At 40.0% G+C, this 23225-nt stretch overlaps 1 protein-coding gene across 12 annotated transcripts in view; it reads right to left on the bottom strand.

The window, feature by feature from the left end:
• FGGY (FGGY carbohydrate kinase domain containing) overlaps positions 1 to 23225 on the bottom strand; it is a 409967-nt gene that overhangs the window by 235603 nt on the left and 151139 nt on the right. For all 12 annotated transcript variants that reach the window (XM_082357732.1, XM_082357725.1, XM_082357730.1 and 9 more), the window contains one exon: positions 16370 to 16485. In XM_082357732.1, coding sequence (XP_082213858.1) covers positions 16370 to 16485 — 116 coding nt within the window. The remainder of the gene's footprint in view (positions 1 to 16369; positions 16486 to 23225) is intronic.

A 23225-nucleotide genomic window follows, 5' to 3' on the forward strand; every position in this document is an offset into this window, starting at 1 on the left:
TCCTAATCTCATTTCCTCTCTCAACCTCCCCGGAGACTGTTCCCTCCCATTCTCATCTCTCCCGGTCTGATTAGCTCCCTGTTCATTACTCTTTAGCCTCCTCTGCAGGCACATCCTCCTCTACCTGGCCTTTAAGTGTTGCACTTCCTTTCCCCCAGATCCATTTGTCTTCTTCTGCTAGAGTCTCTGACACATATCAGGAGCTTCAAATATCACCTATGCTGATGACTTCCAAATCTCTATTTCTAACCATATCTCTCGTCTCAGCATAGACCCAACTGCCTACTCCTTGTCTTCATTTAGATATCTCAGAGGCAGGGCTCATGATCTCAACTTTCTTTCCTTTGTTTTAACTCTCCTCAGAAGGCTTTCTTTGTGCATTTTCTAACACTTCTACATCCATTCATTTACCAGATATCTACTGAGTACCTACTATGTTCCAGAGTTTTTTCTATATACTATTTTGTCTTAGAAAATAGTTGAGAGAGCTTATAACTAGTAGGCAAAGACAGAACAAGGGGAGTGGGATTAAAGATTAAATAAAGATTAATTAAAGATTAAATAAAGCCAAGGATAGGAACAAAATGAATTGAGATGGGCCTAAACATATATAACAATGGCTTTAAAATCCACTAAAAAGGAGGCTCAATTTTGCTTTAAATTCTCAAGCATTTAAAGGGGTGAGGAATATCTTGCCAGTGACTCAATAGGATGCCCATGAGAAAATAAAAATAATTATTCAGAAAAACTAAGAGAAACTAAAATTAATTTGAGTACTCAGATCAGACAAGATTTTTTCTGTGAGGCCTGCATTATGAGGTCATTCTAATGACTAGATATTATTCAGGAATTACTTCTTCAGTGTGGCAGGTGGGTGAACTCAGGTTCAGTTACTTGCTTCATACTAGTCACACAGCCAGGGAATGGCAGGGCCAAGATTCAAACTCATATACGTATGGCTCCCAAACCCATGTTCTTTCCATTCCCTGATAGTGCATTTTAAAAATAAATGTCCCCCACCCACCCAGCACCTCTGAGACAACAGATATCTACATACAATGTCCATAACAGGACAACATATGATATTGCAAAAGCTCTGTATCTTAAAGATCCCCTGGCAGCTTCTGTGCTTTCAATTTAAAGACAAATGCATAGTCCTTGGTAGAAAAGATTGCGGGAAGGGAAGAACATGAAGTATTAATAAACATCGTAAAATCATTACCTGGTCCCTTAAGTAGCCTCTGAAGTAAGGGCAGCGGGGAAAATAAAATTGCAGGAGGTTTTTTTTCCCCTCCTAATAGATTGTACATTTCAACAGCTAAAAGGGTATGAAAATTTAACGGAATTTTTAATGTCTTTCTAGGTTTTACGATACCGCAAAGAGATCATCTTCATTCTCCTCGCCATGAGAACAGATGGGTGACAGGGCTGCCTCCTGCCCGCAGAGGCTGTCTGAGCAGCAGGCAAACTTCTGGGATCAACAGAGTTCACGGCAACGTGGTATCTGCCAGCAAACCTTGGAGAAGGCCATTAGTCAACCGGTGACCTGCCAACCTGACCACAGCAGCCTTCTGATGTGGATTCTCAGAAAGGTTAGGCCGTGCTGGGAAACTGAAAAGGTCATGCATGGGTATCTCACCATCAAAACTCTACAGAACTGGGGTAAAGGGCAAAGCAGAGGCCAAGGTCTCCTTACTTCCTAGAGGTAAGGGCCACCTCAGAGGCCAAGGTGGTCACCCATCCACTGCGTGACCAAGAGAAGCTAAGCAGGAGAGGCAGCAGCTGACGTGCTACACGCGATGGAGAAGGGCAACCACTGGAAATGGCTGCCTTTCAAGAACATTGAAATAAATGTCCTCTAAAGGGATGACAATCATGGCATGAGCTCAGGTGTCCAACCAGGATCTAGAAGCTAATAACTTTCAGAAAAAGGGGGAAAAAATCCAAAACTGAACTGTACATTTTAATGTGATTAAAACACATGCTGCTTTGTAAGCTGTCATATTGTTCACTTGTTCTTCTGGAATTTCAGAGGAGCCGAGATAGTTCTATTCATCTGGGAGCCACATCCTTAGGCCTCCTTCCCCTATGCTATTTCAGAGAAAGGGAAGAAGGAACCTCTGAGATGGCAGGCGTCTTTTGTGATCTTCTTGAGGAATCTCCTTGAGTCAGCAATGAGAAGGGGCTTTGGTGTCCAGCAGATCTGGATTAGGATCTAGCTCCATGATGTACTAATATTTTGACTTTGGGCAGGTGATTTCATTGAGTCAGACAACCCCAGACTCTTCAACTGTTTCTTGCATTCACTGGGTCTAAATTATCTTTTTCTATCTGGGTCATTTTCCTGCAGATAAACTAATTTTTTTGTCAGTGGCCTTTATAAATGTGAGGCCTAGAATGGGACACAGGATTTCAGATCTAATCCGAAGAGAAGTGGCTCCTCCTATCCTGATCTGAATAGTGCAGCTGAATTAGTGCAGCTCAGCCCCAGGAGGCTCTGCAGCCTTGTGGTCAGATGTGCAGGCTCTAGAGAAGACCTGCCTCTGGCTCCATTACTTACTGTGTGACTTTGAGCAACTTACTTCTCTGGGCCTTAGTTTACTCATCAGTAAAATAAGTATAATAGTACCTACCTAGACTGGTTAAGGGGATTAAATAAGTTAATAGTTATAAAGCATCTAGAAGTGACTGGTACATAATAAGTACTCAACAAATATTTACTTGGTTCATTACTCCTTAGCAACCAAGTATTCTCTAAGAAATCTAGGTTACTACTGAGTTTACATATGCACCATTTTTTTCCTTCCTTGTATTTTTTTTATTGCAGCATAATTGACATATAACGTATTAGTTTTAGGTGTACAGCACAATGATTTAATATTTGTAGATATTGTGAAATGGTCATCGCCGTAAGTCTAGTTAACATCCATCACCCCCGGCCTCTGGCAACCATGAATAATATCCCATTGTATATACATTCCACATCATCTTTACCCATTCATCTTTCGATGGGCACTTATGTTGCTTCAATATCTTGGATACTGTAAATAATGCTGCAATGAACACCGGGGCACATATACCTTTTAAAGTTAGTGTCTTCATTTTCTTCAGATAAATATCCAGAAGTGGAATTGTTGCATCTTGTGGTAGTTCTGTTTTTAATTTTTTGAGGAACCTTCATAATGTTTTCCACCGTGGCTGTACCAATTCACATTCCTATCAACAGTCATAAATGTTCTCTTCTCTCCATATCCTTGCCAACACTTATCTATTGTGCTTTTGATAATAGTCATTCAAGAGCGTGAGGTGAGACCTTATTGTGGTTTTGATTTGCATTTCCCTGATGATTAGAGATGTTGAGCATCTATTCATGTACCTGCTGGCCATCTGCATGTCTTTTTGGAGAAACGTCTATTCATATCTTCTGTCATTCCTTCCTTGTATTTTCTAATGAAAAGACATGACTATAAATCCTTGGTAAAAATTCACCTTGTTAAGTTTAGACTACCTTCTAGTCTGCTGATATTCAAAATAATTTTTGGATTATGTTATTCAATGTATTAATTACGGTTCCTTGTTTTGTATCATTTACATATTTATTCATCAAGTCTTCTATGTATTCATCTAAGTTGTTGATTGAAAATATTGACAAGGGCAACTTAAAATGCAATGCCGCGTTTCATACCAGGAACTCACAAATAGGTTGAGATTTGGCCCTTTACAGTCTTTGAGATAATTTCTCAGCCATTTTGGGATCAATTCTTGAACATATTCATTTCAAATGTCTCTACTTTCATTATGAGAAAACTTTAAAAATTCTCAAAAATGTGTAGCATGCAGGATACTTCTCTTCTATGCCATTTTATTGATCTATTGTGCTCTCAAAATTCTAATTAAATCATTTATTTATTAAATAATATTTAATGAGCAGCTGTTCTGTCAATAAACAGATAAATAAATATAATAATAAGGTAATTTCAGATAGTGACAAGTGCTAAGAAGAAAACACAACAGAGAAACAGAATACGGCTAGAGCAGGGGGTGGGGATGTTAGGGCAGGTAGGAAGGGAAGGCTCTTCTCTAATGACATTTGAGCTGAGACCTAAAGAGATAGCCATGTGAATATTTTGAGAAGGGCCGAGCCAGACAGAGGGCAGAGATAATGCAAAGGCAACATACACTAGAAATTTTTGAGGACAGAAAGAAGGTCACTGTGGTTGGATGGTGACTACATGGGGGCATGGTAAGCAATAAAAAAGAGACAGAGGGTGAGAAATATCACATAGGACTTTGTATAACATGGCAAGGGATTTAGATTTTTTTTTCCAATTGTAATGAAAAGCCCCTGGAAGAATTTAGGCAGGAGAGTAACATGATCTGATTTACATTTTTAAAATAATATTCTGGCTGCCATGTAGAAAACGGATTATCAGAGGGAAGAACATAACCAAGAAAACCAATGAAGAGGCTGGTGCACTAACCCAGCAAGAGATGAAAGTACCTTGAACTGGGAGGGTAACAGTGGAAAGGTGTAGGAATAGCCTAATTCCGGGTTCCTTTTGGAGCAAAGCAAAAAGGACTTGTTGATGAACTGAATGTAGGGTGTGAGAGAAAAAGAAGCATCAAGAATGACTCCTAGGTTTGGGCCCTGACCAATTGGGAGAACTGTGGTTCCTTTTACTGAGATGGAGATGCCCGAAGGAGCAGCACATTGTGCGGCTGGGCTGTGTGGGCAAATCAAGAGTTCTGTGTTGGATCTCAATCTCCCTACCCATCTATGCCTCTGTCAAACATTCATTTAGTGGTGATGCTGGGACACAAAGAGGAGACAAAGAGTCTTAAAACACAGAGAGTCTACAAGAGGATATAAAAGCAGACAGACAAGATGGAAGCACCAGGTGCTACTGGAGCTTGGTCTATGCACCAACCACCCAGACAGGGAGTGTTACTGAGAAAAGAATTTCAAGAACAGGCAACACCTAAGGTTAGGATAGCAGGACTTATTCATAGTGAACCCAGGCTACCTCCTGATGACATCTTCTTTCACAATTATAGGCTTAATAATCAAAACCAAGATATCTTATATCATTAATATGAAGGACACAGGTCAATCGTTTTGAGGGACCAAACTTTTGGAAAATTGGGATAACATATGACCATTTCCTACCTCTAAGTAGCAATTCAATCTTATTCTCAGGGGCTCCAAGATCATATCTACAATTTATTTTCTTCACTGTGGATGCCTGATTAGGCATGAATGTACAAGATTGACTGAGATAGTCAAAATACTCTTCTTAGGTTTTGTTTTCTTTCAGCCACGCTTGGTCTGAATGAAGCTAGTTCTCTGGGATAATGATTTCAGCATCCTCTTGCATCCTGCTTGCTTCCAACTTTCTCAGCTCTGGCCACACTAGCCTCATTTCACCGTGCCCCCTCTTGCCACAGAGTCATTCAAATGCTGTTTCCTCTGCTTCAAGCACTGTTCCCACCCCTCTTCACAGAGTTAATGCATATCAACCTATTTTCAGCATCACTTCCTCAAACATTTCTTAGTTTCTCTGACAAGTTCATACCCCTTCTTATATTTATACCCTTGAAGCCCCCTTTCCCCGTTCTTTGTAGCATTTATCTCAGTGGCAATTTTGTTCTGGGTTGATTAATGCTCTCTCCACTAGACTAAACACTCTAGGAAGGCAGGAACCCTGCTGGCTTTGGTTCACCATTATTCTCCAGCATGCAGCACGATGCCTAGTACTGTTAAGTTGATGAACAAGAGCAAAGAAGGAAAATAAGAGTCTTTCCTCTCTTTTTTTTACTCAGTCATTAATATGACCTTGTCTTTGCACCTCATTAGCCCAACCTTCTTTGTTTTCCTTCCTTCGAATAAAATGATCATAAATCCTTTTTAGTTATTCATAGGATTTGGCATTAGGGGAGCCCAATGTTAGCTCCACTATGATATAGAGTACTGAATCTTCTTTTGTTGGTTAATTTAGTTACTGTTTACTGGGGTCTTACCAGAAGTCAGACACTTCATATTATATATATATATATATATATAAACACTGCTTCATAAGGACGATGCAAGGTAGGTATTCCTATACCTGTTTCATAGGTGAAGAAATCCAGTCTCAGAGAGGTTTAGTGATTCATCCAAGGTTATACAGACAATAGGTAATCTGGTATATAATCCTTGGTCTTTCTGACTTTAAAGCTCATGATTTTTGGTTCCCCTAAATGTAAATCTGTGTTAAAACCTATTTTTCGAATTTGATGGGAAATATAAATGTGATAGTACATGAAAAGAAAAACTCTTCTAAAGTTGTAAAGCATTGTAGGAACATTAGTCACTGAGTTTCCCAGTTAATTATCACCAATGCATCCTGTATTTTTTTTTATTTGCCTGTGGATATGTGCTCTTTTGTTCATGGGAAAAAACTAAGGATTGCCAGTTTGGGGACTGAAGAATTTAGGGAAACCTGTAATTCAGACCAAGGTAACCTCTTAAAGAGTTAAGAATGTGATTATGATTTAGAAACAGATTATGATTTAGAAGCAGACATCTGATTAGTTTTATTATATCCAACTTGGAAAAAAAGTTGTGTGAATACAAAGGTGGAGCTCAGAAAAAGACATTCCCCAAAGTCAGAAGAAGTTGGTAATAATTACATGGGATTACTCAAGGGGAACTGGCCTTGGCATACATGACCTATAACTTAGAGAGGAGTTTGTGTTCAGGAAAACAGAAAGTTGTTAAGATACTAAGAAGTAACATTTTCTGAAGATTCTGTATGTGTTAGGAACATTACCTGCAATGTTTTCTTTAATCTTCAAAACATACCAATTAAGGCTCAGAAGAATCAAGTACCACATCCAACAATACATATGACAGAGCCAGAACTGAACTCAGGAATGTCTGACTCTGGTGACCAAACCCTTAACTATTAAAATAGGCAATGGATAATATATTACTTAATTATTTTACTTTATCTACATCAGTTGCTAAAAAGCTTGCTTGATATAGTCCAAGATGCAACCATTTCCAGCTGCTTGGGCAAAGTTCAGTTCCTTCATGTTCAAGGTTGAAGACTGGACAACGGGTTGGGTGAATTCACCTAAGTCTTTCCCTCAGTGACATTCTCCTAGTGCTTAGCACCTTTCAAGTGACAGTATCCAGATTGGCTAAATGACCAAAACTGGTTGAAAAAATAGTAGTAGTGCGACAGGAGTAGTGCAACAGGACTGGGAGTTGGAAGACCTCGTTTCTGATCTCAGTTTTGTCACTAAGATGCCGCAATACCAAAGAAATTAACCCTGCCTCCCTGAGTCTTGGTTCTTCATCTATAAAATGAGGGTATTAGAGCAAAATCTCCATGATCCCTTTTGGCTCCGGTATTCACTGGCTGTCCAGTGGTAGGAAGAGAAGCTGGAGGTTGACCTCACTTTTGGGAGGCTCCCAATTATCTTCCAGATGCCATACTGAAAGGAGGCGCAGTTCCATGAAACCTTGTATACAGCAAAACCTCTGAAAGCCATCACCTTCCAACATGATGTGGTCATCACTGTTCCCTTGCCCTTCTGGCTCTGCAGGGCTATTCCTGGAAGGGCCAGCAGCTGAAATAGTACTTCTGGGAATCTAAGGGTGGTGAAGAGTGGGGAGCACAGGTACTTCTTTGAGGCCCACTGGTAGGAAACATAGAGTATACAGGGAGTGAAGACTGTTGTCCTCCAGTGCCAAGGTACACTCAAAAATGATAACAGCTAACATGTCTACAGATTGTAGACACTGTCCTCTGATCTGATATGTCATTTCAGCTTCCCAACAAATCTTGATGGAAAGGAAGGTCCATAATGGGTACTGTAAGTGATTAAAGGAAAGAAATGGGCTTGGGAAACACACACACACACACACACACCCACCCACCCACACACACACACACTCTTTCTCATCTTCATAGGAGCTACAAAACTCCTAAAACTGCCTTCACTTTTATTTACAGCATTGACAGGATAGTAATCGGAACCATCTCTTGAGAGCAATGAAGCCAATCTTGTGACACTGAGTCTCTTACCAGTGGCCCCAGCTTCAAGGAAGGATAGAAGTCCCACTGGAAATTAAACCCAGGCCCCTCTCCTATCCCATCCTCCGCCACTCATCCCCACCCCATCCCAGGTCCACTGCTCTAGCCACACTCAGCCATTCACAGACACTCACACTCTTCCATGCCTCCATGCCTCTGCCTGTGCTGTTTCTTCTGCCTCACAAATCATTTCCCCTCTTTGCTTGGTAAACTACTACTTATATTTTTTCAGACACGTCTCAAATGCTAGCTCATGCAAAGACTTCTTTGATACAGCCTCTAGTTATTAGTGACTTCATGCTCTGCTTACCCAAGTAATTTGGACATCTCTAGATTATTGAAAAACACAAAAAACACTGAGATTATTAATTCAATTATCTCCACCCTTCACCCCCATAGACATGAGATCCTCAAGGGGATGGACCATGATGAATTCATTTTTGTTTCTCCGGAACTCAGACCAGCACCTAGCACATAGGAGGCACTCAGTAGTATGGTTGGAGGGATGGATGCATGATTGGATAGGTCACTAACTGACAGGAAGAACTCTAGGTCATTCTCCATCAGGCAGAAGTTTAATTTTAAAGGGTAAAGTAAGACAGTACGATACTCAGAGAAATGTATATATTATATATATATCCTCTGATATATATATATATCAGAGGATATATTCTTGCCTCAAGTACTGGAAAGACTGTGTTCTGCCACTTGGGCAGGAATGAGAAGGATGTTAAGAGTAGACAGGGTAAGATCAAAGGCTCAGGGTCAAGGGCAAAGCCCAGTCCAGAGCACCCACGGGATGGCCTCCTTCAGGACAAGGAAGAGGTCGTACAACTGGCCCCAACAGAGCCTGGAAAATGCTGCGATTACCTGTGGGCAAAGGTTTCTCCAGACCTCCCAATGTAAATTACTTAAAACAGCACTGGCATCTTGTGATACCAAGATGGTGCAGCAGTTCAGCAAAACTCTAAATGAAAAACAAGTTTCACATTCTAAGGAATGAATGGATAAATCCTTGTAAACATGTCCAGTTCTATTGGGCAAATTCAGAACACTGAGTATTCATAGCTTAAGAGGATTTTATAATCTCCACAACTATGGATGACATCGTTGGACTCAGGCTCCCAACACTGGTCCTGATAAATACTGCTGGTGAAAACCCCTTGGGCATGTTTCCACAAGGGGATTTCCTCTTCTTTCCCCAAGGATGGAGTAGCCCTAGTATAAACACTCCCATCTCCTGCTTCTATACTCTTTACTTTTTCCAGCCTGGGAAGGAGGAATCGTTTAGCTGATCCATGAGACTCTGGAAAAAACCAACATCTACGGGGCCATGTGGAAGTGGAGCAACAGCCTTGAAATGGGGTCAGTACAGGCTTGGCATGTGTCTATCTTCTTGAACAACCTGTGGGCTCTTGGGATTTAAACCACCTGAGGGCCAGTGAGCTCTTGGAGTTTGAGTTTAAATTCAGCAGATCAAGTGCCAAAGCAAGCCCAGCCAGATGTCTTGTCTCTTTGTCTCAGCTCCTTGGCCTGCCAATGAATGGATCAAGTCAGTGCCATGCAGGTCCCAAGGTTCAGAAAAGAGGGTAGGATCCCGCCCCCCACTCTTTAATTCAGTCTAACCAAAGTCAATATCATGCTTTGCTTCAGGTGCCTCTGTGAAATGTTCTCAACTGGTTGGACTCTGGAGCGGGACAGTGGTGAGTACTGGCATATCTATGTCCCAAACACATACACGTCATTAGTCAAGATTCTTTAGCTATAATTTTAAGCCTACAGGACAAAAATATCTAAGATTCAGCTTCAGTTAACTGCAGGGTTTATTTTACTCTGTGGAAAAGCGATATTCCCAATCTTCCTAAAATAAGTTGTTTCAGTTATTTGGGGTCTTTTTGTGAAGGAGTCTGTAATATTTCCTGTCCGGAAAGTCTCTGAGAGACTTGTTGTAGAGATGAGCTCTCATTCGGGGGTGGGGGTGGGGGAGGGTGTCTTCCACAGGAGCTCTTAAGTGGTGAACAGGTTAGTGAAAAAAGGACTGTGAACACTGAACTTATGAAATGAAAACACTGTCTATCACCTAGTAGTATCATTTAATTCAAAAGAAGTTATAGGGTCCATTAACTATTAGGAATAATCAAAGCCAAAGGGGGGCTTATTTAATCAAATCCTTCATTCAAACATATATTCAACAAATACTTCATCAGTATGTACCATGTGCCAGGTGAAGGGCCCACAGTGTCTGACGTCTAAAACGTGGTCTCATAAAGGGAGAGAAACCCAGTGAAAAACTGCAGTCTCCCTCCCCTTAAGGAATGGTCCCCTTTACATCGGCTTCATCATCATTTCTGCCTCTCATTTAACAGTTAGTAACTCCTTCTACTTGAACTTTAAGTTCCTGCATTGCTTGGCTTCCCTGACCCCACAAAACGAATGATCTATAAGCTAACGCACTGTACTTTTTTATGTAACAAGGCTCTTTCTGTAATGCAGATAGTCACTCTATAATTCAGCCATGCTGTACACATGCATAAAGTGGCCTGCCCCAATAATACAATGAAGCACTTTTCCCAGGAAGTGAAAAAGCAATGGAACCTGCTGAAAGAGAGCCTGGATAATCAATTAGAACAGGTGGGATGTTGCTTCTCTTCCTAAGGGTCCTTCCTCCCTGCTGATCTCTTTCTTCTTGTTTGCTTTTGATACATGTTTAGGATTAGACAGGTAACCAGGGAATGATTCACAGAGAACTGAAGGTCAAAATCTATTGACACAGATCATTTAATTGGACTATGGGTATATAATTCCCTACAAAATACTGGTTTGGGTTTTCTCCATCAATTCTGAAGAAGAAATCAACTAGTATAGTTTTAATTGTCAAGAAATGTCAAGGGTAAGCTGCAACGAAGTGAGAGAGTGGCATGGACATATACACACTACCAAAGGTAAAACAGATAGCTAGTTGGAAGCAGCCGCATAGCACAGGGAGATCAGCTCGGTGCTTTGTGACCACCTAGAGGGGTGGGATAGGGAGGGTGGGAGGGAGACACAAGAGGGAGGAGACATGGGGATATATGTATATGTATAGCTGATTCAGTTTGTTATAAAGCAGAAACTAACACACTACTGTAAAGCAATTATACTCCAATAAAGATGTTAAAAAAAAAAAAAGAAATGTCTACTATATTCTTTTGATTCACAAAACTATTTTTTTCTTTTACTTTGTATAATGTTCCCAAACCAAACCATCCAAACACCTCCTTGAGGAAGGCATTAGGTAGTAACATTTTATCTTTGGAAACTTGCAAGTAGTTACTTAAAACATTGTAAATTTCTTCCCCTGTCCTTGAAATGCACCATATAAATATTGCATTTGATCCTTAACTTACACTTCATAAATAATTTATTTCAAAAATGTCCCTCCATAAGACTATCAGTTGCTGAGGTGTTCAGTTTTCAGGGAAAGCATTTATTTACTGCATGAGCCCAGGAAGGCTGGTAAAGACTTGGCTAAAAGCTCCACATGGAGCGAATTATGGTAATTATATTAACGCTCAAATCCATGATGTGCTGTTCAAATCTGTTAAAAGGTTTTGCACTGTAGTGTCCACATTTGACGGACAATGAGTCCACTGGAAATGTTTAACACTTCATAGGGAGGCTTCCGAGATCCATTTCTCATAGTTCCAAGAATTGCTACAACTGCCTGGAGGTAGCTTCCAGAGGAGTTTCTGAAAGTCCCAACTGAGAATTGATATCCTCTTTAACATCCTCCACTTCTGGTTCAGACTGAAACTACAAGTTCAAGTCACCAGAAATGAAAATCAAAGGAAACATCATACAATTAATTTTGATGACTGGGTAAGTTTTAATTCATGTATGGTAATATTCTGGTTAATGATATGGCTCCTTAGGACATCCATTAAAAATCCATTAACTTAACAGGCAAAATCTAATAAAATTATTCTGGAATTTTCTGCCAGATTAGCATTATGGACTTTTAATGAATATTTCCTGTAGGTATTGCTCTATTAGCAGAGCTAATATACTAATTAAACATGGGTCTTGTGTTGGAGGGGAGGGGAGCACAAAAAGATGAAAATAATCAGAAAATCAGAGTTGAACTTGAACCCAAGTCACCTAAGGTAACTGCTAAAATCAGTAAACATCACTAGAGCTTTTAAAAGCAAAAAGTGTGGACATCCCAGTACCAGCCACCCCAGTCATTCATTTATCCACTTATTAATCAAAGAGTAATTTAGCTGCTAAAATGTGCCATGTCTTGTGCTGGGGCCAGAATAAAAATGTAAATAAGTGAAAATCCACAGGTCAAGGAGCTCATAGTCTACAGTAGAATCAAGACATGTAAACAGGTAATCAATGTGTACTATAATAAATCTGCGTTCAACACACCATGGGAATACTTAGGAACAAACAACTAAATTTGAGGGAAAGGGTGGACATATAAATTTAAAAAATCACTTAAACAATGAAGCATTTGAAGTTGAAATTTGTGTTCCAGTAAAATATTAGCTCCTTCTAGGGCCTCCCACAGGGAGGGTTTCAATCCTGACATCATTTATTGGTTCTGCATGTGGTTATAGAAAGTTACTTATATCTCTGATTCTCATCTGTAAACAAGATAACAGTACTTTTGTCACTGGTTTTAAGAATTACATGCAACAAGGTATGTGAAAGCACACAGAAATGTGCTTGAAACATAGAAGGGGAAGGAGGATTAGCGTTTATTTGTTGCCTACTATAGACACACAATGAACATTATTTGGAAGTCAATACAGCGAAATGATTAGAGCAGGATTTGGAATCCTCCAAACATAGGCTTGAATTCTGCTTCTACCATTTGCAAACTGTGCAACCATAGGTTAGACACCCTTCCCCTTTCTGAACCTTGGTTTCTTCAGCTATAGAACAGGATAAATAAAAATAACTCTGTTACGCTGTTTTGAAAATTTAAAAGGATACTGGTTGTAATGCAATAGTATCATGTCTCAGAAACAGTAAACTATTAGTTTTCATTCTACATTAACTATATCTTTCATAGGCAAGACTATAAAGATACACAGCATTATGAGACTTGTCTAAGTTCATACCATCGGTGCTAAAACTAAAGCTACCCTTGCTCCCAGTTCAGTGTTTTAGACCCAACTTGCCTGCACCCCTCAATTACAGGACAAGAGTCCCTCCCCTAGTACTCAGTCCTGATGCTTCTTCTTCAAGGCAGGGAGCTCATGGGGAGCCTCCAGAACACCAGACTGGGGACTCAGGACTTAGTGGCCCTGCTTTAGCTCTAATGACCAGTGCACTAGTACCTTGGGGTTGTGGGCTAAATTGTGTCCCCAAGATTCCTATGTTGAAGCTCTAACCCCCAATGTGACTGTATTTGGAGATGAGTCAACAAGGAAGTAATTAAGGTTAAATGAGGCCAAAAGGGTGGGGCCCTGATCTGATAGGTTTAGTGTCCTTATAAGAAGAGACACCGGAGAGCTCTCTCTCTGCACACACACAAAGAAGAGATCACATGAACACACAGCAAGACACAGCTGCCAACAAGCCAAGAGGAGGCCTCAGAATTAAACTACCTTGTTGGCACCTTGACCTTGGACTTCCCAGCCTCCAGAACCGTGAGAAATAAATTTCTGTTGTTTAAGTCTCTCAGTCTATAGTATGCTGTTATGTCAGCCAGAGCAAACAAAGACACCTGGGATATCTCTTTGCCACCGTTTTCTCTTAACTCTTTCCAATCCGTCTCAATTCAAACAATTGTGCTCAAGTCAAACACATTCTGTCCGTAGATATTTACCAACATCTTCTATGCCAAGATACTCAAGGGTACGGCAGATACAGTCCCTGCCCTCCAGAAGCTTTTGGTTGAGTATCACTTTGCTGTCTGGCTGCCCATTTCCCCTGCTGGACCTGAGGCACTGTCCAAAACCCCAGTCTGGCTGGCTGGAGTCCTGACCCGCCATCCTCTGGTTGGCTCCCTCAGCCCCCAGAATAAAAGACTGACCCTATTCCCCAGTTGCTATCTCAGTTGCTGGCTCCAGATGGTCTGAATACCCAGAATTTTAAAACTAACCACCATATGACTTAAAGTATTAATAGTTTTTATACCCTGTGAAGTTACATCCACTCATCAGCCGAGAGCCCATCACACTCTGACTCCTGTCTAGGTGTGGACTATGAATGTTTGTTCCAGTCAAGCTCAAACTGGCTTTGGGTGCTAAATATTGGACTTCTGCTTAATCCTGCTAGAGGCCAGCCAAACAGCCACATCAGTCCCCTCAGGTCTCAGATATCCCAAGGAGGAAGTCTGCTTTGGTAGAAAGGTGTAGAGTCAGAGACCCTAGTCCTACTATTGACCCTACAACTAAACAGTAGACAAAAGAACTGAATCTCAGTTTTCCCATCTGTAAAATGGAAATAGCTAGACAAATAGGTTTGTGAGGGCCAAATGAGATAAATAAATTAATCACCTACCAAATCACCGACCAAAGGACTTAGAATGCAGCTGACTAATGGTTGCTGCTTTGCTTTCCTCCTCCCTTCCCCTCGTCCCAGGCTCCTCCCCTTCTCTACCAGCTCAGATCCTATGACGGTTTCAGTCGAGCCACAGAAAGTCCAGAAGGGTTCTTTCTGCATACTACCCTGGCTCTGTTCTTTACCCCAGATTTAGCTATTAGTAGTTGAACAGACCATGGACAACTGAGCTATGCTGTCCACAGCATAGCAGTATCGATGCTACTTGGATCTTTCATATTTCTACTCTTATATTCTTGCAATCTCAGAGAGTAGTCATGAGGACTCCACCAGAGAAAGGTTGGACTGAAATGACCTACTAAGTGACTCGGTTATCAAGGGGGGTTGAAACTATGGCAGACACTACTAGTTGTTCACCCATATTTTATAGCACAGCTCTCAACTTCTGGCCAGTCACACGAATGGTCACCTGACTGCCTGGCCAATTACCACATTTCCCAGCCACCCCTGCAGCCTAATGAGGCCTCGTTAACAAGTGCCGGTCAAATATATACACTACCAAATGTAAAATAGATAGCTAGTGGGAAGCAGCCACATAGCACAGGGAGATCAGCTCGGTGCTTTGTGCCCACCTAGAGCGGTGGGACAGGGAAGGTGGGAGGGAGACGCAAGAGGGGGGAGATATGGGGACGTATGTATATGTATAGCTGATTCACTTCGTTATACAGCAGAAACTAACACACCACTGTAAAGCAATTATACTCCAATGAAGATGTTAAAAAAAAAAAAAAAAAAAGTGCCGATCAATAGGATGTGATCAGAAATGATGTGGCCCATTTCCATGTTATGCTTCCTCCAAGGAATGTGGATGGATTCTTCTGATCCTTTTTATTCTTCCCACTAACTGGCTGGGAACTGATGAGAAATGAAGTGGCTAATCTGGACCCAAAGTTGGAGGACATGTTATGAGAATGGCAGAGCTGCCTGATAATCACTTACCTCTATTCTACTACATAAAAGGGAAATACTCTGCCATCCTGTTTAATCCGCAGTACTTATAAATTGTCTCGTTACAACCTCCTAGCCAGCAAACTAAACAATACAGAAGTACTTCTCTTTAATCAGGTATAATTGCCTACCTGATGACAGCTTACTAGAATCGTAGGTAGTAACGATAAGAAATAAACATCTTTCTGTGACATGAACATGTAAACCTGAAACTTTAACATATCAGCTACCATTATATGTACCTAGTATCTGAATTCTTTTACCAGGTAAATTCCTACCAATCATCCACACCTTTACTACCCAGTTAGTGTCACATAAAACTGGAAATCAGGGACCCTACGGCTTTAGTCAGGAACCACTGGCTCACGTTCCAGTTTATGTCTTGCTCCTGATCTTTCCAATTTTGACCTCTTCAATTATTTTTTTCTGTATGGCCTTGCCTGGTTCCTTGAACCTAAATCACAAGACATTCTCCTAGGTCTGACTGGAGACAATCCACACACATCCCTTTGATTATGCTATTCCCAGTTGCTCCATGCAAATATCTTCCTCAGTCTAGCCCCACGTCTAAGAGTCTACATTTCAAGGCAGCTTTTCATAACTCAGTTCCCATAAGCCCCAATACAAGGGCCTACTAATCATGGCCTACCCATCATAACTAACTCGCTTCTCTTGGAAAAACAGGCTTGTGTTCCTATATTTTAATTCAGACAAAGACAAACAAAAAATATACATCAATATATTCATGTGTACATGCACATAATCAGAAAAAATTATTTTTTTACCTATTTTGCTGTAATTATCTGCAACCAAGTCTTCCAAACCAACCATCTTCCAGAAACTGTCATCCCAGCCTTTCTCTGCAGAGTATGTCCATTTGCACACCAGGGAGCAGAGAGACCTAAGAAAATGGGAGAGAGGTAGAACCAATAATATGAGCCTGGCTTCCTTTATATTTTGCCTAATACTCGTCCAGATATCTGCAGTAGTATTGAAAAAGTAGAATAAATTGAAGTAGGTAATTACTCATCCCTGTTTAAATCAAAAGTCCCCACTGACACCTGTTAATGACTGAGAGCATCTTCTTTCTCTTTCAAAAGGGGCCCAGCCCTTTACTTAGGTCTGGATCAAACAGTGTATGTAAATATTTGTATTTATATCTATATTCATATTTACATGACATTTGTGAGATAAACAGAAATTACAATGACTAGCTACTTGATGATACGGAGCATTATTATTAAGTGTTAGGTATGAAACTGATAATTGTGGTTATGTTTTGAAAAAGGCTTCTTAGGTAAATGATACATACTGAAACACTGATGTATAAAATGATATATTATCTGGGATCTGCTTTAAAAGAGCAAGTGAAGGGGAAGTGAATGGTGTTGCGGATGGAACAGAACCGGCCACGGGTTGACGGCTGTAGGGCTGACGGTGGCTAAATGGGTGTTCGCTATACTTCTCTATTTTGTACATGTTCAAAATTCTCTACAACAAAAAAGTTAAAAAAAAAAGTTCTTGGTATAGATGTGATAACTGCAGTCTAAAGCAATATTTTACAGGAGGAAGACTTGCTTCTGGATGGCGTTTTACTCTCCAGCTTCATTTCTCATCAATTTCCTCTTAGTATTCTACACTCCAGCAATAAAGAATCCTTTGCAGCACTCTGAAAAGGTCACATTCTCGAACACTTCTGTGCCTCTGCCCTACTTCTAGGTGCCTGGAAAATTCTTCCCAGCTTCTTCACCCTGATAACTTGAAACACTTCCTTTAGCCTAGACTGAGACCCCAGTTCTAGTTTAGATGCTCCTCCTCTGAGATCACAGAGCAGGAACCAAATCTAACACAGACCTTATCACACTGTATAATTAACTGCTTCTTTATATATCTTCTTCCCAAGAGTCCCATGCCTTCCAATCTGTTCTCCCTTGTGTCCAGAGCAAACTTCATAAGGTGAAATCTGATGACACCAACCCTTGATTAAAACCCTTCAATTGCTCCTCACTCCCTTCAGGAAAAAGTCCCGTCCTTAGCTGGGCTTGAGCGACCCTCTGTGACATGACCATGCTGACCTCCAGCTTCCTCACTTGCCATCCCCACCCTTGCTTTCTCCATTCCGCAACACTGAACTACTTGAAGTATCCTATAGTGGCCTTGATTGCTCACTTCCCTGTACCTTGAAGCCTTTACTTCATTCTGCCCAGAATGTTCTTCCCTGTTATGTGTCTAACTGCTGATTAGCCTTCGTGACTCAGTTCAGACTGCCCCTTTTCAAAAAGCCCCAGTGGAGGGCCAGCTGAGTCCAAAGCCTCTTCTCCAAGTTCAGTGTGGACATACCTGTATCTTAACACTTAGCACAATGATTGCCTTTGCCCCTTTCCTTCTCTGCCACTAAACCAGCAACTCCTTCAGAGCAAAACCAGCCCTAATGATCTCCACATCACCAGTACCTAGTCCACATTCAGCCATATGTCAAGCCATGATGAATACTGATTGAATGGAAGCTCTAGAGAATGAATATGGTCTCTCTGCCTCACCACAGGTAAGTGATAAACCTGGGGAACTCTAGCAGTTTTACAGATAAACCAAAACCTACCTATCTCATAGAGCCAATAGTCTAGGCCTGTCTCATTCAGTCATTCACACTGATTCACTCATTCACTCACTCACTTAACAAATATTTAGTATTCAGTCACTATGACCCTGGCACTATGCTAGGCTCTGGGGAACCAGTTATACGCAACAGACCTGGTCTACTGCTCTCCTAGAAGCTGACAATTTAATTGAGGAGACAGTGATCAAACAATCACACTAAAATCACATCCTAACAAAAATGTTCTGAAGAAAGTAGAGAGAGAAATGAGAACTTTTAGCAGAAGAACCTGGTGGGAGAAAAGGGGAGAAAGTGTCAGGGAGGGCTCCACAGAAGAGCTCACATTTTGTGAAACCTAAATGTCTTTTGAAAGCAAACAAATGTTATTTATCAGTATTTTTTTTCACATGTGGCATATGTGGCAGAACACATTGAGCTAAGTTAAGTGGCACCAATATACTGAAGGAACACTAGTCCCAGTAGAAACAATACATATGTGCTAAACTCTTCACCTTATTTAAGCAAAATAATTTTTTGAGGTATAAAGAAAGCAGCCATTTATGCAGCATGTTCTGAAGAATATACAATAAGATAACTCTTCCTGGCACAATGCCTGAAATTCCAACTTTTTAGAAGCTATGATAGCTCACTGGAAAGAACAATGCAATGAAACAAAAGACTGTGTGGAAGGATTGCTTCTAATGATCGATCCACATAGGACAACTCTTCACTCCCCAAATGCCCCATTCATTTGCAGACTTCTGTGCCTCTATTCCGCCCCTTCCGTCTTGACTGATTTTTGCTCCTTTCACTGAACCTTGTCTACTTGGAAAACTCTATGTTGTTCTTATGGTCCAGTTCCAATGTGTCCTCTGCACAAGTTTCCTCACTACCTCCAAGCTAACCTCATGGCTGTCTCCTTTGAAGTAGCATTATAACTTGGAAATGTTTCATTGCAGTTCTTAAATGCTGAGGCAGGTTGAGTTCATGGTCCCAAGTCTTCCACTCTCTACGTACCCACATACTTTGCCACTTAATTTGTAGTGCTACACCCTCCTCCTGCCAACCCCACACTGTGGGCAGGGCCGCCTTTCTTACCTCTAGACTTTGGATTCTGTCATGTGACTGGATTTGGCCAAAATAATGAGGCAGAAGTGACTGCATTCCAGTTTCAAGTCTAAGCTTCAAGATACATTATGTGTTTCTGCTTGCTCTCTTGCACTTCTGAGAAGATCACTCAGGGTTAGCCCGTTGGTCCCAGGAGGAGGATAAGAGGTATATGGGGCAGAGCAATGACCACCAAGCCCAGCCTGGGTCACACATCTCCAGGGAGCCAAGACTGGAGGGAGTGAGTCCAGCTGAGAACAGAAGAACCACCCCGCAGAGAACAGCCTAAATGAGCTACCTGTGAGTCAAATAAATGATTATTGTGTTGAACTATGGAGCATTGGTTGTGGTTTATAACAGAGCAATAGTTAAACAGCTCAACACTTTACAGCATAACTAAGCTATTCCAGGTAGACTCCCCCTCCCCACACCCAATAAGGGCAAGGAGAGGGATGTCCAGTTCTGACAGCAAGTTAGAATAAGTGGCCAGAGAGTAGGCTTGGAGTGAAGGTGACCAAACCCAGGAGGCAGGAAGTTTTACAGCTGCAGATGCCTCTGGTAAGTCCCTCCTGCATTAGGGTTATTCAGACACTATGAGTGTCCCTCCCATTTGGGTCTCTTTAAATCAACTCTTGGGTAATATGGATCTATGAGAGCAGCACAACTGGCAATACTTAGAGAGTACATGTGAGGCCACAGGTTCTCCAGAAACCTCCAGCAGAGAGAGAGCAAGTACAGGACTTTGTCTTGTTAGTAAGTAAAGGCAAGCTAGCAGTAGCAGAACAAAAGGTTTGTCTCCCTCTGAGGCTTCTATTAGGACCACTGTTGTCGTTCCCTCAGGTGTTTTAGTGAACAACTTGCACTCTCAGCTATTCACCCTCAGGCAAGCTGACCTATCAGCGTGTGTGTGTGTGTGTGTGTGTGTGTGTGTGTGTGTGTGTGTGTTCACGTGTACCTACATTCTCGTGTGTGAGAGCACGGGTGGGAGGAGTGATTTGTAGGATCAGAATTCAAGATAGGAGCCCAAGAAAGACAGGGGTTACACTAGCAGGGTGAATTGTTTCAAAGATTGGCAGAAGGAAAGGAGAGCTGAGCCCACCCAGGCAAAAGGGTCACTCACTATTTGTTCCCTGCCATCAAGAACACCAGGGCAGAAACTGCTGTATCTTTCACAACTTTCAGATTTGTTAATGTCAAAGAGACTATAAAAGCCTATAGCCTATATGAGAGTCGAAAGAACATAAACTAAGGAGTAGGCAAAACAAAAATAATACCTAACTTAGGGGACTAGTTTACCTGAGAGAGAAGATCATACAGAACACCTCTAAGAGGAAGGTCTCAGTGAGGTAGAAATGATGAAAACAATTGGAAGAGAACAACAATAATGAAAGCAATGAGAAATCAGAAGGCAGCATGAAAGACTCTGAATTAAAACCATTAACTTTCAATTTTATTAAAAATTTCTGTAGGAGAATTAAAAAAACAAAACAAAACAAAACACTGGCACTGTTAAAAATTGAATTAATGATCTGGAAGACCAAGTGAATGAAATATCTTACTATCTATAACAAAGACACCAAAGAATAATGAGGGAATAAATAAGAGGCTTGGAGGGCAGATCTGGCAGCCTAACATGAGAATAACAAGAATTCCAGAAGGAATTTTTAAAGAAGAGGAAAAGGTAAAAAAGAAAAGATGAAGGAGATGTTCTAATTAAACAAATACAGTACTAGTTTTTATTTATTTATTTATTTATTTATTTATTTATTTAAACTGGCTGAAGCAAGATTTAAGCCTGCAGTGAAAAGTCTCATTAAGTCCAGGAAGTGAATCCAGGAAATACTTGAAGTTCAAGCATAAACAGAAAATTATACAAGCTTCCAGACAGAAAGAATAAGTTACTTACACAGGCAAGAGATTCAGCCTAGCTAAGGAATTCTCATCTACAACTCTGGAATGTAGAAGACAGTGGAAAAATGTACAGACCATTAAGAAAAATGATCCAAAAATCCTATATCCAGAAAAAATATTATTCAGCTGTCCGGAAAGGAAAAGATTTTCAACATGCAAGGATTCAAAAGTAAAATTCCCATATATGTTCTCTGAAGACAATACTTGAGAAAGAACATAACCAAAAAACAATTGCTTCTGAGCAGTTATCTCAACAGAGAGGAAATCAAAGACTACAGGAAGCAGTGGTGGTGAACCCTGATATTAATTCATATTCTCTCTCTCTCTCTCTCCATAGTGTGTGTACATACATATATATACATACCCATGTATATATGGGTACATACATATTTAAATCTAAATAGATGATGATCATGTAAACAGGAATTTGTAATATTAAGCTTTCTTGAAACACAACAGGTATGCTATATTAGAAGGAAAATCTAATGATAGCCTGGAACTGAAAATATTAAGTAAGCAAAACATCAAAGTCAGACATTGGACAAGGGGTATGCAGGAAAAGGACTCTGTATCTGTGGGCAGAACATAAGTTTAATGTTGGTTGTAAGCAATGATAGGGTAATCACTAATGGAAAAAAAAAGCTTAGTAGAATGCTCAAATTAACAAGGAATAAAAAGGTAATAAAGAGAAAATTAACAGTGAAACCAAACTAAACCAATTAAAAGAGAGAGCAAGTAATGTAATATAAACAGAAAACAAAAATAAAATATAAAGAATAAAATCAATTATTTCAGTTATTACAACAAATGTGAATGAGCTGAATTCTACAACTGGTTGAAAGATAATAATCACACTGGGGTTAAAATTAAGGGATACCTTGCTTACAGTGCAGGTTTTTAAAAATGTGATAAAGAGGTTTTGCTTTTTTCTTTTAAAAAAAAAGGGCAGCAAAGAAATGGCAAATACAAATTTTTAAAAATATGACAACATAAATATCCGAGTAGAATACAAGATCAAAAATATTAGCAAAACAAAGAGGATGACTCCAATGACTAAATGCTCAAAGAAGACTATTACCATTCATTTAAGTTTATGAACTGAACAACATAATGTGAAACATATAAAGTAAGAGCTCTTAGAAGTAAAAAAAAGGCACTTGAAAAGAGAGACAATTTATTTAAAGATTTTATTATTCTTTGAGAATTTGAAGAAACAGGTAAACCAGAAGACTACTACTAAAATTACTGAAGAATTCAAAGACACCACTGCAGTCAACAAACTCAATTCTATATATTCATATGGGGGAGAGAAAGGAAGAATGTTTTACAATACAAGCAGAGACCAGATGGGTAAAGTGGTACTTCACAAAGAAATTTAGAGGTTTAAAATATTTTACTGGAAAAGAAAGATGTCTGAAAACTAATAACCTAAGCAGGTAACATAAGAAATTATGAAAAACAGTAATAGATTAAACTGAAAGAAAGATCAAAAAGGAGTAGTAAAGATAAAAGCAGATGAAAGACATAAAACAGCAAGATAAAATTCAGGGAATCAACAGAGCCAAAACATGGTTCTAAGAAAGACAAATGAAACAGAAAAGCCTCTATTAAAAACTGAGGAAGAAAAAAGAAGAGAAGGTAAAAATAACAAATATCATGAATGAAAATGGGGGCTATAACTACAGATAAAGCAGACATTAACAGGAAAAAAAAAGGAATTACATGAATAACATTATGCTAGTAAACTTGAAAATTTAGATGAAATGGACAGCTTACTAGAAAAACAGAACTTATCACAACTGACTCAAAAACACAGGAAACCTTAATAAATTTATTACCATTAAAGAAATTGAGTCAGCAGTTAAAAATCACTGCTCAAATAAAACTTCAAGCCCAGATGGTTGTACTGGAAAGTTCTAACAAATGTTCAAGGAACAGAGTACTCCAAAATATTTCAGAATCTAGAAAAAAAAGGAATGTTCCCCAAGTTAATTATGAAGGTAGGCTAACTATGTTACAAAAACCAA

The sequence above is a fragment of the Balaenoptera borealis genome, assembly GCF_965194805.1.
Source record: "Balaenoptera borealis genome assembly, chromosome: 1".
Lineage (NCBI taxonomy): Eukaryota > Metazoa > Chordata > Mammalia > Artiodactyla > Balaenopteridae > Balaenoptera > Balaenoptera borealis.